Here is an 18,766-nt window from a genome sequence, read left to right as displayed (position 1 = left end):
AGGACAGTGATTAAACTATTGTTTAATGAACCAGATTTAGATATGATTCTTATTTAGAGGCAATATTACATATACTTTGACCATTAAGTGGTCTCCACTCAAAAAGCACTTCATCATTTTGCAGTTCAAATGTACTTTATGATGACATTATGATTACGATCTGTTTACACACACACACACACACACACACACACGCACACACACACACGCACATACACACACAAGCAAGGCACTAACCAGATCAAGAGCAACTGAGATCTCAGTTTATTGCCCAAGAACACTTCAGCGTGCAGGGGCGGGAATCGAACCACCAACCTTCCAACTTCCCTCTACCTACCCTTAAATTCAAGTACTGGGGATTTATACTTAAGACCGAATTGAAAAATTGAAACATGACTTCAGTGTCTCAGTTATGTGCAGCACAACTCTGCATTTATAAATATCTGAACAGAATATCTGTTCAGAATATCTGTCGGCCCTAATAGTTTTACACTGGATGTGGCCTTAAAACTAAACACACACAACAATGATGTGATTATTGGTCCAAATCACATCAAAGGGACAAAGGGAGGATATCTATTCAACCCCTTCAAAAGGTGCTTTGTTCTTAAAGAACAAACAAACAAACAAATAAACAACACACAAAAAAATAAATAAAAATATTTAAAGCTAAAATTGTGAAGGGGATCGGGAGCAAAATGTGACGTTTATGAGTAACATGAACAATAGCGCTATCTAGTGGTATATAAACAGTAAACCGCATATAGACGAGTTGCATCCACTAGTCTTACAAAGTAGATATTGAATATAACTTTTAAAGAAAAAAAAAATAAAAATTTTTTTGGGGAGCCCTGAGGCGTGACATTTTCTCAATGACTAACTTTTTCACACCAGAATCAGTCTGTGTTCATAAACATTCACAGCCACTGACAGACAAAATGAAAACACACTTTTGCCTTTCCTGGAATTGTATTTGAAGTTTGGCATGAGAGCCAAATCATGTTCTTGCAAGAGTGGTGAAAAAACAAAATTAAGCTCTCTCTGTAACAGTTCCAACATGAAAAAGATATAATGTCTCTTTTTGGGCTTTGCGAGGTTCATGGTAAAAAGTGGAAAAAAAATACCTGTTGTACATGAACAATGTCTTGAAGAATAACAAGTTAAAATAAACATCTTTTAAAAAGGACAAGAAATGTTGTAATTATTTCAAATTCTATGTGTAACTCACCAGTATTTCAGCATTAAACTCTTATTTATTGAGTGCCAAATGTGAATATGTAAAGCATTATTGTGGGTTGCTTCAATTTGAAATAGTGTTTGTTATTTTTTTCGTTACTGTGCCTGGTAGTTAAATACTAAATTTTCTGTAGTTGGCAGGTGAGAAAATGTGTTTTTTCATTAGCCCTAAGAAATTTCAATGAGTTGTTATAAGTGTCCAGCTAGAAAGCATCTCTCCATAATTCATGAAAACTGGAAAAACAAGACGGGATTTTGAACAATTTTATTTGTTCCAGCATGTGTTTCTCCACCTCTTAACAGATTTTCAGATTAAAGTGCCTCTCAACCACCACCACACAAAACTTTACAGCAGATTAAAAGTAAAACTTTGGCTGGCTGATATGGAAAGGAATGATGGAACAATATTGAAAATCCTGATTTCTTTAGTGATATTATTAATGATAATTCTTAAGGTAGGATATAATCAGTGTTTATCATGTTGAACCTACCATGGTTACAGGAATAGTGATACAACCAGTTGAAACTGTATATTTCATTTGATATTACATTTCCATAAGAGAAATGTATCTATTTTCCTTTTGTGTTCCCAGATTTAGGGAGATGTGCTGAGCATAAAAATTCTCCAGAAAGCTTTAGAAAGATGAAAAACTTGGACAGAAGTTTTATCACAGATAAATCTTGTTATATGGATGTACATACACAAACATTCGTCTAAAAATAACTTGTAATATATCAGATGTGTTAAAATGTTAGATGATAATACTTTCTCTGATGAATGACAAATACATCAAGTATCAACTCTAAAATTTACATTCTGGTAATGACATACTGTGCAGTATTCCATATAAACGTAGAAAAAAAGAGCCACATACAAATATTTTCTTTCACTTTTTCCCAAATGCACATTACAAATGTCATTCCCAGAAGAAATTGTTGTGGTGGAGTTAAGGTACTGGTCAACCGCTGTCCTGCATTCCTCACCACACAGGATCCATAAATAACCAAACTTTCTTGCTCGCCCCCTCCTCTGAGTCTGAGTCAGACCACTGTAATAGGCAAACAAACATTTCCTACAACTATTAACATAAAGCCCGTTCCATCTTCGGATCCTAGATGACAATGTGATGGACAGTTAGAATTTTACATTTATATATCAGCTCCAAAAGCTTCGTTTTGATCATGCCTTTCCCTATGAAACAACCAGACGGTCAACAATATGTCATTAGTTTCTCATTAAGTAATCACACATTTGTTGAACTTTCTTTACAGTGTTAATAGCTATATTATATCACATCACTCATACCTGCATACAGATTAAATTTGCTTATTTGTTAATAGCTAGAATCATTTCATGATAATAAACTAAACCAATAATAAATGTTTATAAAAAAAGATTAAAAACATCCAGCTAGTGTTGTCCATTTAGAAACTATATTGCATCAACTTAAGGAGTGGGGAAAAAAGTCTGCCAAACTCCTGGATAGTGTTTTTACTGATCTCCTTCAAGGTGACACCAGAATATTTTCTAGAGATAAACTCTTACCTTTTTTTTTTTTTTTTTTTAGTTTTGTTTTGTTTTTCTCAGCAGTCACAGCAAGACCTGTATTGTAAATTTAATTTCACACATTTTCAAAAAACATACTGAAATCGTAAATTTAATTTCAAACATTTAAAAAAAAACATATTGTAATCGTCTCTGATTCACTGAGCAACAAAACTGACCCGAAAACCGTGGTTCTGATCAGTTGAGTCAGGCGGAGAGAGCCCTGCTGAACCTTCGCCAAAGCAGCCATTGTCCACCCCAAATCAGTCTGGACACATACAGAAAGACAGGCAGACAGACAGGCAGACAGAAAGACATGCATGCACACACACACGCACACACACACATAAAAAGGTCAGAATTTGTCCCTTTAACATCGGGCCTCCGCAAAACATCCTGCCAGGCCCACGAACTGAGTTGACATCCCTGACATGCCATCAGCCTTGTCAAATCACCGATTTCCCAAAACACATCTGAGGCTGATGTTTTTGCAGGATAAGAAAAATAAATAAAGAGAACAAAAACAATCAAACTTTTGTAAAGATGTTGAATTCCATTCGATGCTGGATTAGAAAGATCAGGAAAGTAAATCAGTGGGACAGAATTAGTGTGTGGGGATTTTTTAAATGTTATGCTCTGTCAGTTAAGCTTCTGCACCTTTAAAATGTTCCATTCAATTCAGTTTAGTTCACAAAATGTTTGGATATGAGGGTCTAAAAAAAAGACCCCTGTACAATTAATAGCGCATCTAAACTGTGAGACTGTAAAATATCTGAAAAAATGGTACATTGGTATCTGAAAAATATGCCATATACTTGTAATAACATTCAAATGACTGTTAAATATTATAAAACAAGTTATAAACATAATGTAAAAGTACAAAGACAATAAATAAAAGCAGTCTCTATGAATGAGAACCTGTGGGTTGCAAACTTCGGAATATGACTGTTCAGTGTCCTCATATGTCAATTACAGAAAATATTAATAGTTTTGAATCTTGCAATGTCTAAATGTTTCTTATATCTCTGTTATTGTTCCATATTATTATTGTGATTATATTTTTTCACGAGACAGAGTAGCTTATCAATAACCATTGCTCGACAAAGGAACTTATTTTCTACTCACCATCTCAGGCCATTCTAATGGTTTCTTTGAAAGCACAATATTAGTTACCATCTGAATTTTTTGAAATATTTCCTTGTGTGGGGGGGCACAGTGGTGCAGTGGTTAGCGTTTCGACCCCGCTTCATTTCTGACAAGGTGACCTTTCTGTGTGGAGTTTGCATGTTCTCTCTGTATCTGTGTGAGTTCCAACCTTGAGTGCAACATGAACGGGTGCAGTCCTGTTTCTCTCTTGACAAATGTTCTACACAACAATGCCAAAAAAATGTCTATAAACCAACTATGTCTACACACACATAGAACCTCCAATCATTGAGTCAGAATGCAGAGACCAAAGAGGAAAAACACAAACCAGTAGTAAATATGGCTCAAAGGAAAAATAACAAAAAAAGCCGTTCACATCCCATGGAGCCTAAATTAGAACAGGAATGGCAAGTTTATATGTGAAACTACATCAGTTCTGCAGAAAATCTTTGTGAAAAACAGAACAACTCTTTCTAATCTTAAGATCATTTGTATTTTTTTTCCACGAGCTGGCTCCATCCTCAAGGACCACTTCCACCCCCAAGCATGGACTTTTCACACTTCTCCCCCCAGGCACAAGGTAAAGAAGTGTGAAATGAGTGAAGAACTCTTTCTCTACCACTGTCATCAGATTCCTAATCAGCAGACAGGAGTTTATGATCCAAGACTACGTTGGAACCATCAGCTGCGCCCCGCTTGCAGTTTGCATTTCAATTTGCACTTTTTTCAATTTGTACACTTTGCTGTTGTTTACTGTATACACTTAAATTTGCACTTCTTCAATTTACACAGTCAAGGCTGATGATGCACTGTAGTAGTCAAACAGCCTTGAACCTCCTCAGAGTGTTAATAGGCTGATTAAACTTGACCTTTTCATTTTGCTCGCTCTCCATTTGCATTTTTGATTAGCACATTTAATCATTGCAAACCTGCACAACTGCTGAGAAACTGATATATTGTCCTATTTACACGGTTTACATTTCTACTGTATATTTCACTTGGTTCCCCTTAATTGTGCTGTTTTGATTTTATAATATCTCTCTACTGTTCTACTTATGTCTCTACAATGTTATAAATACTTATGTTACACCGTCTGGCATTCACTGCGGGCAGCAAAGATTGAGTTTCATTGTACAGGGAAATATGTTTCCATCCTGTGCATACAACAATACACTCACTTTGTATATCTGAATCTTGAATATTCTTCCTTCTCCTGATCCCTTGGAAGCATAGCGACAACAGCTCTGCCCTCATGGGCCATATGAATTTGTATGCTAGACAGGAAGTGGTCACACCCCTGGACATCCTATGGTGATAAAGACTAAGAGGTGGCGCAGACCGGCGTTCCTGTGAAAAGGTCTTTTCTTAGCCCCTGCCCTTTTGATAGTTCCACTGCTTCTAATGCGCTTTGACATAAACACACCAGAAGAAGGCATATATGTCCGTGACTAAGGGAGACAGACATGTAGTAACACCCAGGACCAATAAAACCAATTTAGGATTGGGCGGTGGTTTAACTTCAGTTGCTGATGTAAAAAGTCAGTCACATTCTCTACATTTTAGATGCCCTTAAATACATGTGGATGTCCAGCCAGAATTATAAAGATGACCTCATGTGGTTACATCTGTGTAATGAAATGAATAAATGAATGAAACTAGGAGTTATTTTCTTTCAAAAAAAAATTCTGTTTACAACCAGCTCACAACTGTGGATCTAACGTTTAGCTCTGAGATCCTTAACTAAAGACAGAATGTGTGACACACTGTTGTGTCCCCAACCCACATCTGAATTCCATCACAATAAAAGCCTGTTGCTTGTAGCTGAGCCACAGTGATGAACTCCAATGTGTGTACGTGCATGAGTGTGTGTGTGTGTGTGTGTGTGTGTGTGTGTGTGTGTGTGTGTGTGTGTGTGTGTGTGTGTGTGTGTGTGTGTGCGTGTGTGCGTGTGTGCGTGCGTGCGTGCGTGCGTGTATGGTCTGGTAAGACAGAAGCCTTTTTATCAACTGGGCAAGAGTTCAGCTTTGGGTTCTGTCCCTCTTCCAGGCCCCCAATGTCTGTCTTTTTCTTCCACAGGCCGGGGAATTAGACTAAAAGAAGGGGGTCTTTTCTTTCTGCTACTGAACCCACACAATCAGAATTTCCACTTGTTATTCTGCTCAGGGTCAATGTAATTTTTGAACAAGGAAACCAGGGCAAAGACTTTCTGGGAATTTCATGAGAGAAATATCCTATGGTGGGGTTTGGCCCATTAGTCAAGGTCTTGTTGATAAGACACTCGTGATGAGTTTGACAGAGTGAATAAAATATATATATAAAACAAACAGAATAAAATATTAATAAGTGATTTCTCAGGGCACTAAATAAATTAGCTTCAAAATCAGAGACCTTCATTGACTACTGAGAAAAAATCAACAAGCCATATCCAGAATGTAGCACAATATTCTTCAATAATTTCTTTTCATACAAGAATGAATCAAACATATGAATCATGTTTGAGTATATGAATGATGTATTTTGGAAACTCTTACAGTAGCTGTGGAAAAGCTATATTGTAAACTTTTAACAATAGGCAGTGGAATTAATTTTATCACAATAGTGATTGGTAATTTGTCTCAGCATGAAACATCATGTCCGGCTGCTTTTTTTGGCAAACAGAAGCATCAATGTCAGCCAAAACCTAAGTGATAAGTTCAGCGCTCACTGCCCATTATCCTGAAGGAAATTGATGATAAATGTGAAGTGGGCTCAGTTCCACATGCCACACAAAACTGGCAACAGAATGTTTCCATGACACCCACGGAGGTGTTAACATCAGTAAAGGGAATGTTTCTGATAAACGACTATGTGTCTGCCCCGACACTGCTATGTAAAAAGTAGCTGTGTATCCTCACTGATGTGAGGCATTTTGTAGCTGGGCAATGCATTCGTTTGGCTACTTTCAACAACAAAAGTGCACACTGTCAGAATGCATTCACAAATCTGTTATTGATATATATGCACATATCAGTGATGGGCCGTCAGAACCTGCCTAAAAAATATCTGAACAACGGACTGATTTTAATTATATTTTGTCCTGAATACTTATTAAATAATTCCGAATGGTCTGTCCGCTTCCTTTCATAGATTATTTTTCTTTGGCTGTACTGCTTCCAGACATGTACAGGTATTTTCATACTAAAGCATTAACCAATCACATTTCAGCTATTATTTGTTGCCAGGCAGGGTCAAAGAATCAGATTCACGGGTGCTCTCGCAAAAAATAAGGGTCGATGTTGCTTCAACCAATCAGATTTTGAGTTGCGACACCAAGGCCTTCTAGAAGGCTGTGGCAACGTCAATGTGTCACACGCCCTTTGATAGTCAGAGAGCATACCAGTCAGAGCTAGCAGGCCGCATCTGTAGCGAGCGTTGATATAATAGTTAATTTGTCAACCCATGACAGCTGAAGGAAGAGAAGAAATGGATGTGGTTCCAGATTATTTTCTATACCATTTTCAAGATGGACGTTTCAAGAAAAGCTGGACATGGCTAAGAAAAGATTGGGCAATGCAGAAGCTAGCTGGCCTGTTGCAGCAAGTAAAAGGATTTGTCTGTCACTTTCAGTCCGCTAACTGCATAATAGGATGGGTTTCATAGCAATTATTGAGGGGTGGATCAATAAATGTAGCACCACTGAAGGCCTAGGTGTGGAATGCACGACCCGTGGTGATATATGTATATATATACATATACATATATATATACATAGCTTGAACTTGCAGTTTTTATAGTTTGTAGTTTTTATGATGAGGATGAGAATAAAAATTCTTCAAAATGGAATGTTTCCAGTATAATGCCCCCTAGCGATTAATTGAAGGGCAGCATGGCGCAGGGGGCTGGAGCGCCCGTCCTTGGAACTTAACATCTCTCAGAAGCTGCCTTCTGCTCATGGTACACCCATGTACACCTAATACAGTGGGCAAATTTTGCTGATGTTGTGCTCTGTGAAGGTCTTTCTTCTTGATGCCAGAGTTTGTAAACGGACTAAGTCAACCATGAGACACACCAACGTGTGAAATTTGGTTTTCAGAAGTCAAACCCTTTTCATGTACTAATTATATTAAAATTCAGTGCTTCCTGATTGTGAAATGATTTGAATAAATTTGAATAATTTGAATAAAAGCTGATGGGCCAAGTAGCCCAGGTGTGTCAAGCTTGGCAGTGACAATATATTGATGACTCCTTTAAAAAGACAGCAGAAAATTTAGATAAACTGTGATGTAGGAAGTGACTATAGACATACCATCAGTGCAGATGAAACATTTGCAGAGACACACACACAAACACAGGACCAGGATCGCTGTCACACCGCACACAGAGATAAGGATAACCATGGCAGGACCCACTACAGCAAACAAATAAGCACATTATTAGACAGCAGTTGTGACATTTCAGAAAATGAGTCAAGAGTAGGTATAACATTTATAATGCAGTTTTAAAGAGAAGGAATGGCATCTGGAGGAAACATGTTAAGTGACGTGCTACCAGATTAAGGACTCCATTGGAATAGAACTTCCAATAAAAGATCATTTATAATTCTCAAGAACATTTTTACTAAATGCCATGGAATTTCCTCTCATGGCCACTGTTATATTGGCAATATTCCCCTTACCATCACAATCAAATACCGGAACGTGAATACTGATCAGTTTATGAAATGATATGTTCTTCTGTCAATACTAAATGGCTCTCTCCCCTGGGAATCCAACAGCTTGCCTTTCCACTCATTCATTAACTGGTCCCCTTAATCCAAGTCATGATTTCTCACATCTGTGTTGCCATAATATTATAACACAGAGCCCCTTTTTAAACTGACCTATTGAACTAAACTGACTACTTGGACCCGTATTAAGTGTTGCACAGCTGATCCTTGTTTTCACAGTTTACTGAATGCACTTTGTCCCTTTGGACAAAAATGTCTGGTAAATTATGCAAATTATGTTAATAAGTTATATCATTTCGGGTGAATTTTACCCCCAATAGTCATCTCAGGCACAATCATCTTACTATGTCACACCATTCTGCTAACTGGGATCCTAACAAGTAAATGCATTGATTACCAGTAGCTGAATGTGAACACAGTTAAGGTGGCATGCATACATGGACGTAAGCAATGTTTACAAAGACCATAGGGTATGACACACCACTTTAGTTATTTATGAAATCACCAAAATGTCTACAGTGGTCTGGATCAAAATTATTTGACACTAATAGAAGACCTGCTTACCATTTGTGTTGAGAGACACAAAGAGGGGTTTCTCCAAACCCGGATGGTGCACGATGCACTTCACAGAGACATCACTGAGAAGTCCCGACTGGAAGAACACTGTGCTTGTCACTATCGTGGTACCGTCGCCTTGATCATAGCTGGATGAAATAGGTGGTCCGAGGGTGTGGTTGTCCCCGGCAATATTCCAAGTTATCTCTGCTGAGGGCCGGGACTGGGTGGTGCAGTTGGCCTCTGTGATTCCTGAAGATAAGGTTGTGTAACTGCTTTCTGGTTTGGGTAAAACTGAAGAAATAAGAAAAAAACAGGAACCTCATTTGTCAGCTGCGGATAGATTTTAATTAATCATAATGACATCCTAAGAATGATTCACAGTTAAAATACTGATTACAGTATGGTATTCTATGGCCACCTTTATTTCAATGTCCTAAAAAAAAAGATTTACAATGTAAAAACATATTCATTTTCTTGAAAAAAAAATTAAATCATACTTTTAAAGTTAACTGTCTTCTCAGTGCAAATGTTCAATGTTTGATTTTCATTGTGTGGCATTTTATACCTGTCATTGATGCTCCTCTACTTTTGGTGTCCTCATGTCTTAACGCCATAAATCAAATGTTTTAGAAACATTAGCTGAGAAAATGATGGAATGTATGAATTGTATAGCGTCACTAAAAGGTTCAATTTTTTTTGTTTTCAATTCACTGAGCCAAAACAAGACAAATGCCATGTGTCTGTCCATATACTTATCATTTTCATTTAAAGCAAGAAGAAAATGACTTGGAAACAAACATTTTTATATCAAAAGATCATTAAAACTGTATTGAGTATATTGTTTAGAGCTATAAGATGGAATATAAATGTTACTCATGCTGCTTGGGACACTAAATGTAATATCGTTTTGTATCTACTGAAACTAAGCAGGTGTGACACACTAATGAAGAAAGTAGCCCCCTTATAAAATTAGATAAATTCATGATCTTGCAAATCCCATTTTGTCTTGTCTGGCAAGTAAAACGCTGAGGCCTTTCTTTATTATATAACCTGTGTGTACAGGAAGTAGAGATTTGGCTGCTGTGAGTCTTTCCAAGTTCATGGGGATATAAGTCTGCAAATTGAAACTGTAACAGAAAACACTGGCTAAGCAGCTTTTACAGTCTGTGTGTGTGTGTGTGTGTGTGTGTGTGTGTGTGTGTGTGTGTGTGTGTGAGTGATCTGCTGCCCCTGTTTCAAAAAACAGATGGCAAGAGCAAAGTTTGGAAGTGTGTGCACACAGCCACATTGTGTTCAGGAAAATAGAGAACCTCTCATCCCTTGGTGTTTCACCCAAACTATCACCACTTTCTCCCCGGCGACATCCACCTCCATTCAACATCATCACTCCAGAAAACAAATCAGATCAGTTGGAACTCTTCAGAAATACAAGCGACCCTCACCAGGCATGTTCACCTCTGAGCAACCTTTTTGTTCAACACTCTACTTCCTTTTCCTTGGCTATATAAGGCTTTCAGAGGCACACTTTTCCTCTCAGCTTACAGCACATTTCCAGCATGCTTAAAGATGTTTTTTTAAATAATTCCCACAGCTGTGAACACACATGCTGCTACAGTAGTCCAGTAGAAAAGGGAGTATACAAGTAAATAAGCCAAACTGAAGAAGCCTCTCAGATGAGAAATGTCTTCAAGGGTAGAAAATCAAGTCCAGTTCCCATGAGAAGACTTTAACAACAATTAACCATGAGCTGGATGTCTGACAACCTCCACAGACGCAATATAAATATATCTTAAAATGAAATTCAAATGAAGAAATTCCCAACCCATCATGGTTTGGGTGTGGTGTGTGATTCAATAGAGCTATTGCACAGGACCATTACGTTTTAAACTTGAAATTTGGAAGACCTTTTGCTTACTAACAATACTTAAAAACAACAAAGTATAAATTTCATCTATCATCATTATCTCAATCAAATAATTATCACTGACTCTGGTGTAAAAACTAAATTACACAACAATGTCCAGCTGGCCTGAATGGAATATCTTTATTTAGAAAAGGTTGAAAATAATCCATCATCTCCACAATATTGATATTGGCCAATTCAAGAGAAATTATAGTTATATCTGGGTTAAAACCTTGGTAGTATAATTTAATAAATCACAAAACTTGGCAAGGACAGTAGCCTGCAATATTTAAAATAAAATTTCCAGAGAAAACATAATTCACCATGACTAATGACTGATGATGCATTCAGTGACACAAGCATGAACAAATAAAAGTTATGGAGAGTTGTGAGGAAACTGGGAGTCTTGAGCTTTGGCATTCAGTAAAGGTCAAGTCAGTGAAGGATTAAACAGCAGGGAATTAAACATGTTTATTTTCTTGAAAGAAATGTAATCATACTTTTAATGTTAAATGTCTTCTTAGTTCAAATGTTCAATGTTTGATTTTCATTGTGTGTCATTTTATTCCTGTCATTATGGCTCCTCTACTCTTGGAGCAGAGGTGTCCTAATGTCTTAACGCCATAAAGTTAATTTACATATATAGTGTTCATCCTAACTACTGTTTTTTGGTCACTCTATAAATACATTTTTGTATTTCTGTTAGTGGCAATAGCTTGTGAATCCACGTATCCCAGAATATGGCGAGGTTAGCTATATTTGCTTTCCCTAGGGAAATGGTGAGGCTAGCTATATTTACTTTCGCTCTGGAAACCATAATCAAAGCCGAAATTACATCTAGGACCTGTAACAACACGGCAAGATGAGTCATGGGCATCCTTTTCTGCTACACCGGAAAATAAATGTTGGTTTGAACTTTTTGAACTCTCATTTTAGGTTGATTCTATCATCACACAGCATTTTTGCTGTTTTTTGTAGAGTGATTTTTCCAGCTTAGATGGCAGCTGCCGCTGCCTAAACATACGAGTGTCAAGGTCACTGAACTCACCGTAAACAGAAAGGCAAGCAGATGCTCCCTTGATGCCATCTGGAAACGTATGGAACTCACAAGAGTAGCAGGCTTCGTCCTCAGTCTTGACCTTGTGGATGGTTAGCTGGGTCTCACTCAGGGTTTCAGTTAGACTGACACGTCCACGAAAGCTCTCTTCTATATTGCTGTGGGACTTTCCTGCATAAGAAGCCACGGTAGTGGTGTCTCCCTGCTCGGCCGTCTTGCTCCATAGCACTTGGTACACCTGCTCGGGGAGACTATACCAGCAGGACAGGGTGGCCGATTTCCCATTCACTACTGTCTTGTTGCCGTCCAGTTGCACTTTAGCTGCTTCAAAAGCAAAAATTTCAATGTTAAATTAATATTATGATACCCTTGGGGTGTAATAATGCAGTTCTGCTACATAATACAGTTTAAAATATTGGCATTTTGCACTGTTAATAACTAAATTGACACACAGGATAGCTCTTCGCAGGTATGACATCTGTTGTTGACCATCAAGTTGAAAACTCAAAACATTAATTACAAATAAAAAAAAAAAATTAAATTATCCCAGCAGAAGATTTTGAACTCCTGCTGGGATCAAACTGTGCAATAAATATTTTACGACCTAAGCGTTCTTTTGCAGGAGCCTAACAAGGACAGGGTGTTAAGATTTACAGGAAAAGGGTGGTTGAAGTTTCTCCTCTGCAGCTGTGGGATATTTTTTCCCCGCTAAAGGCATCTGGTACCGTATGGTCTCCCCAAGCCATATTGCGAGATATGAATTTTACAGAATAAGGAATGTCAGCGGTCAAAGCAGTTCAACTACAGATATTTTGGGGGAATGGAAAAACAAAAACACGACACTATGAAAAACATTTTTAAGTGATGATTAATTATAAGACTTAAAGATGCATTTTATTAATTATAAGACTTAAAGATGCATTTTGCCACAATTTTTGTAAAATGAAGAGTGTCTGTTAAAGGCAGTACTCACCAGTTACTGTGATGCATGTTTTTCCCTCCTGCGGGCCCGTAGGAAAAACATAGAATGTACACCGGTAGCATCCCTCATCCTTAGACCTCAGTTTCCTAATGGTGATGTAGCTGCTATTGCTGTGTGAGGAGTTGAGCTGCACATTGGGATCTTGGCGATCGATTTGGATTGGCAAACTTTGCACGTAATCCAGGAGGACCTTGTCATGTTTGTTGAACCAGATCACTTTTGAGACAGTTTCATTTGCTGCTATGGTGATGTTACAGCCGAGCGTGAGGGGAAGACCTGCCTCTGCGCTCTGACTGAGATGAGTTATGACCTCACCTGAGAACAAGAGCAAGGCAGTGAGATAAAAACCATAATGCTGAGAAACCATTTCTGCCAAGTTGAGTTGAGACATGATGTGTTTTATATTTCCTTTGAAATGTGACAACTTTATTCTTTGCACAAGTCAGAGAACCAATAGAAAAAAACATTATTAATATAACTAAAACAAAATATATAAGCAAAGTCAGACAGAAAATGAATTATCAGCAAAACATACCAACACTTTTGATTTGGACTTTTGTAAAACAAAAGAACCTTGAGCCTCTTTGGGGTTAAATAAGCAGAGGCGTTTAGGGTGTATATCTGTATAGTTTCACAGGCGATTTAGACATAAACCCCAACTGGACAAGGATTACAATCCAAAAACCTCTGAGAGTCATAATTCATTCCTTTTAAAGACTATATATCAAAAGTTTCTCAAAGGGTCTCTTAAACTTTTGACTCAGTAAACACATGCACTCATTAGATAATTTACAATATCACGTGCCAAATGTAAAAATGCTCACCGTGTGTTTTATAGAAAGTCGTTCCTCCTATCCAGAGCAGCAAACACAGGAACAGGACGAAACCACACATCCCGAACTAAAGCAGGATTTATTGCACTGACTCAGTCTCACATCCAGACTGCAAATGGAAACACAACCCAGAGCCCACTGAAAACCCTCAACATCAACAGCTCCTGTTCAAACAATCTTAAGGAAATGATGGCCAGATCGTGATGAAACAGCCATTATAGGGTTTTGATGAAAATACCCCTGTCATTATTCTCACTTGTTGAATTGTTGCTGGTGAGTGCAGTTGTACTTAAATCTCCATCTGTCATGCTGAGGATAAAACTAAACTGTGGCTGTATTTTACCATTGTCAAAAAAACAACAACTTTTTTTTCATAATAAGAAACAGTAGGCAGGGCTACTCAACAAATTTATTCAAATCTATTGATCTAAAGTGATACTGTGTTTTGGATTTTTTATTATTATTATTTTACAAAAAACATTGTGGTGTATACTGTAGTTTTGTTGTCTGCAATCCAAACATGGACCATTGTCTGGCAAAACTATTTTTATTTGGATTGGATTTTTTTTTTTCGATTTTAGTGTTTCCAATAATTCATTGGATAAAAAGCCCTTCAAAAGTCATTAATTATCCCAAAAGTATTTTGCGCAACACACTGCCTTACTGTGTGGTCCTTTAATTTCATGATGCCATAGAAAAGTATGTGTAGGCATCAACAACAGGAGCTGGAGAAAAATCACCCGGGGGTCAAATTGGGGGCTTTTACATATAAATCAAAAGCTTGCACATTAAAACCTGTAATTAGTCATCAGCAAAACCAGCACGTTTGATGTCTAGACGTACCTTGACGTCCCTAAACCTACACTTGAAATCAAGTGTGTGTGTGTGTGTTTGTGATTAAGAGAGAGAGACGAAAGACAAGGCAGACACAAGCTAAGCCCAGTGGTGGTTGTTTGGCTATAAACACCACAGTAAAGCCTTTCGCTCGCTGCTAAGAAAAATAAATAACAGAGGGGAGTGGCTGTCTTTTGAGTCTTGCAGATGATTTCACGATGCACTAGACAGCAAACAACAACACAGAGCTTAACTTGCTTCTTGGGTAAATGACCTGCCTGGAGGTAGAAACCTACCTAACCACGGGAGAGACCAGGTCCAGACCTCGGAATTTGAGTGGAGATGGGCTGCTTTACCACAACAACCATCTGGACTCAGATGTGATGGGGGCTCCTGTAGGGCAACAGTTGAATCACTTTGAAATAAATGCTTCTATTAAAAAGCTTTGAAGCTGAAACAAATTTTAGAAAAAGCAAGGAAATGTATATGCCGTAAGGTGATAATATATATGGTCACCATAAGAGTGCATGTCATCAGGTAAGCGATTTTTTTTGGTCCCCATCCAGATGTGCTTTTTGGAATACAGGTGTTATATGATCATTTAAAATATAACATCAACCATTAACTTCAACTAACTTTCCATAAACACATAATAAAGCAATCAAATAATAAAACATCTTCCAGAAAACTGCTTTTTCACAAAATTAGTCCAAATGTAGATTTAAATCTGTCGGCACAATTTTACTTGAGAAAAAAAAAATGAATGAATCACAGGGTTTTTACACAACAGACACTGCGTTGAACAAGTTAAAGATGCTTTCAATGTTAAATGATAATCGATGGTTTCTTTTAACATCTAAGAAAATGGAAATGAGCTTTTCAAGATAATTCAGTACAACAGGTTCAAGCCCTTCGCAAAGCCTGTCTGTTTGCAGTAAAGAAAATTAAACACATTTTCCAAGTCAGCAAGCAAAAAAATATCCTTTTTAAAAGTATGGATTATAATTCAAAAACAAAATTGTGAAAATCTCCAAAGCTGATTTAACAGCCTTTCTTATAACACCTTTAATCATTTAGAGCTGAGAGCTACAGACAGTTCAGGTTATCTCACTAATTGTTTACAACTTCAAAAGTTGCAGAAGTAAATTATTTCAATTTACCTGCTGAAAAGGGATGCTCACTCTGAAAATAAGTTGCGTTTGTGTCCATTAAAAGCCGAAGGAAAAGCCATGACTGACGCCGTCGGCCTGCGACGACCGGTGTTTAAACAGTAGCAGCTGAATGCCAGTCAGTCGCTGAGTTCTTCCTCTGTCTGGGAGAAGCGCTGCCATCTGCCGGTGGTTAGAAAAACTGAACAGACTATTCAGCAGTGGGGCTGGCTCAAAATAAGATAAGATAAGATAAGATAAGATAAGATAAGATAAGATAAGATAAGATAAGATAAGATAAGATAAGATCTTCTCCTTTCGACTTTTCTCTTCCGAATGCCTTTGTTGAATCAGTAATTTACTGCATTCAGACCGAAGGAGAGAAAAGGATAAGTTACGTTGACTTTTCATAAACATTGTGGGCTTGTCCATTATCAAGCCTTTGAGGTTTACATTATTTAGCAAGAGTGATTGAATGATATTAATAATAACTAGTAAAAAAAAATTTTTTTTTCCTTGGGTCTCATTCATATGGTTTCCTCAAATGCGTCAATGATTACCCTTTACAAATCCTTTACAAATGATTATGAAGGGTCAAACTGTTGGTAATTAAAATTGTCTTTTCCTTTTGGCTTTTCGCTTCGGGGGTCGCCACAGCGAATCATCCTTTTATGTCTCACCTTATTCTCTGTATCATTTCTCACATCAAATAACTTCATATCATCTCTCACTACATCCATAAATCTTCTCTTTGGTCTTCCTCTAGACGTCCTGCCTGGCAGCTCCAATTCCAGCATCCATCAACCAATATATTCACTATTCCTCAATTCATAATGAGTTTTTGCAAAGAAAAGTGGCAACAAATCTAAAATATAATAAGTCTTAATCTGCCTTACTATTAACCTTTGACAGGAGGATATGCACAGTGTGATGTCCTTGTTTTCAAGCCCTGAGGCACCAGAGACACAAGCGTGCCTATAGGAAGGCCTTAGAAGCTGCCTACAGCTTCCACTACTGCCACCAGCACTATCCCAACAGCCATGAGCTCTATGCTGACTGGCAAGACAGGAACAGTGACGGCGAGAAAGATGACGACATGGATGTGGAGGGCAGCTCAGATAGTGAGATTGAATGTGATGTCAGCAACATGGAGATCAGTGAGGAGCTGCGACAGTACTTCGCCCAAACGGAGAAACATAGAGAGGAGCTGAGTAAGAACACAGGGGGCTTCTGGGAGGGCTTGCTGGGTGGGTATGGGGCATTATATGGCGTTGACATAAGATGAGGTTACCTTAGGTATAAAAATGACATATCAGATACTCAGAAAATACCTAAAGTTTCCCCAGTGACAGTGAGATGCAACTTAAATTTAAATACTTTTGGAAATCTTTGTCCTAAACTCACTGTTAAAAATCTGACACCATTAATTGTTTTAAGCCCGCCAAACCCTTATATTCTGATTGGAACTGAATTTTATGTCACATGAAACTGATTTTTACATTTAGTTGAATTTCACTTCTCATTTATATGATACACCACATGAACTAATACATTGATATTAAACTAGTAGATTGTTGTAAATATAGACCCCATTAAGGTCTGTGCTTGAAAAAGATTTTCATTGAACATTTTCAGAGTGGATCAGATGTAAAGATGTCATATATCTTCTTCATTTTAGTATGGAAACAAAGTGTTGCGGGGTGAGCCGACAAGCCGCATTTGTGAAAACAAATGTCCTGTCCTTGCAGAGAAGCAGCAGCAGATGGAGGCCGAGCAGCAGGACAGCTACATGCCAGCAGACTAGGGCCTGTGCAGCGCCTCCTCGCGAGGCAGGGCAGCCCCTCCATCTGAGTGCCCTGGTGAGAGGCGCTGGGCTGAGATGAAGAAGTTCCTCTGATAGACTTTCTGGTCACTCCCAAAGAGAATCTTAGCATCTTCATCTCTGCAACCTCTAGTTCTGCCTCCTGTCTTTTCGTCTTTGTTACAGTCTAGGCCATACAGCATTGCTGGTCTCACCGCTGTCTTGCACACTTTTCCTTTCATTCTGGTTGATAGTCTTGTATCGCATAGTACCCCTGACACTTTTCTCCACCCATTCCAACCTCCTTAAGCCCGTCTCTTCACCTCTTTTCCACACTCTCCATTGCTCTGGACTGTTGACCCCATGTACCTGAAATCCTCCAACTTCTTGAGCTCCACTCCCTGTAGCCTCACCGTTGCACCTGAGTTCCTCTCATTCACACACATATACTCTGTCTTGCTCTGACTAACCTTCATTCCTTTCCTTTCCAGAGCATACCACCACCTCTCTAGAGTTTCCTCAACCTGTTCTCTGCTCTCACTACAGATCACAATGTCATCTGCAAACATCACGGTCCATAGAGATTCCTGTCTAACCTCATCTGTCAGCCTTTCCATAATCACTGCAAACGAGAAGGGGCTCAGTGCTGATCCCTGATGTCCCACCTCCACCTTGAACTTCTCTGTTACCCCTACAGCACACCTTATCACTGTCTCACAGCTAGCATACATGTCTTGCAACAGTCTAACATACTTCTCTGCCACTCCAGACTTCCTCATACAATACCAAAGCTCCTCTCTCGGCACCCTGTCATATACTTTTTTTGGATCTACAAAATACAATGCAACTTCTCTATTAACATTCTCAAAGCAAATACTGCATCTGTAGTACTCTTTTTAGGCATGAAGCCATACTGCTGTTCACAAATGCTGACTTCTGCTCTCAGTCTAGTTTCCATTACTCTTTCCCATAATTTCATTGTATGACTCATCAATTCTATCCCTCTATAGCTGCTGC

General features: G+C 38.3%; 1 protein-coding gene and 1 pseudogene across 3 annotated transcripts; one reads left to right on the top strand and one right to left on the bottom strand.

Annotated features, from left to right (window-relative positions):
* Positions 1–1,486: 1,486 nt before the first annotated feature.
* Positions 1,487–16,076, bottom strand: LOC147233460 (OX-2 membrane glycoprotein). Of its 3 annotated transcripts, none has more exons than XM_086148299.1 (8): positions 15,961–16,076; positions 15,097–15,193; positions 13,958–14,075; positions 13,125–13,448; positions 12,143–12,475; positions 9,198–9,482; positions 8,214–8,315; positions 1,487–3,050 (listed from the first exon to the last, which is right to left on the bottom strand). In XM_086148299.1, exons 3-8 carry the CDS (start codon positions 14,025–14,027, stop codon positions 3,046–3,048), a joined length of 1,119 nt encoding a protein of 372 aa, XP_086004425.1. In that variant the 5' UTR covers positions 14,028–14,075; positions 15,097–15,193; positions 15,961–16,076; the 3' UTR covers positions 1,487–3,045. The 3 variants fall into 3 exon arrangements, with proteins under 3 accessions (XP_086004425.1, XP_086004427.1, XP_086004426.1); XM_086148301.1 differs by having other exon boundaries at positions 12,143–12,472; XM_086148300.1 differs by having other exon boundaries at positions 13,958–14,033.
* Positions 15,070–17,845, top strand: LOC147233459 (gem-associated protein 8-like; annotated as a pseudogene).
* Positions 17,846–18,766: the final 921 nt, after the last annotated feature.

The sequence above is a fragment of the Fistularia commersonii genome, chromosome 6, assembly GCF_037954325.1.
Source record: "Fistularia commersonii isolate RoL2024-O1a breed Wild chromosome 6, RoL_Fcom_v1.0, whole genome shotgun sequence".
NCBI classification, from domain to species: domain Eukaryota; kingdom Metazoa; phylum Chordata; class Actinopteri; order Syngnathiformes; family Fistulariidae; genus Fistularia; species Fistularia commersonii.
Note: the sequence above shows the minus strand (reverse complement) of the source record. Positions and strands in the feature narration are given on the sequence as shown.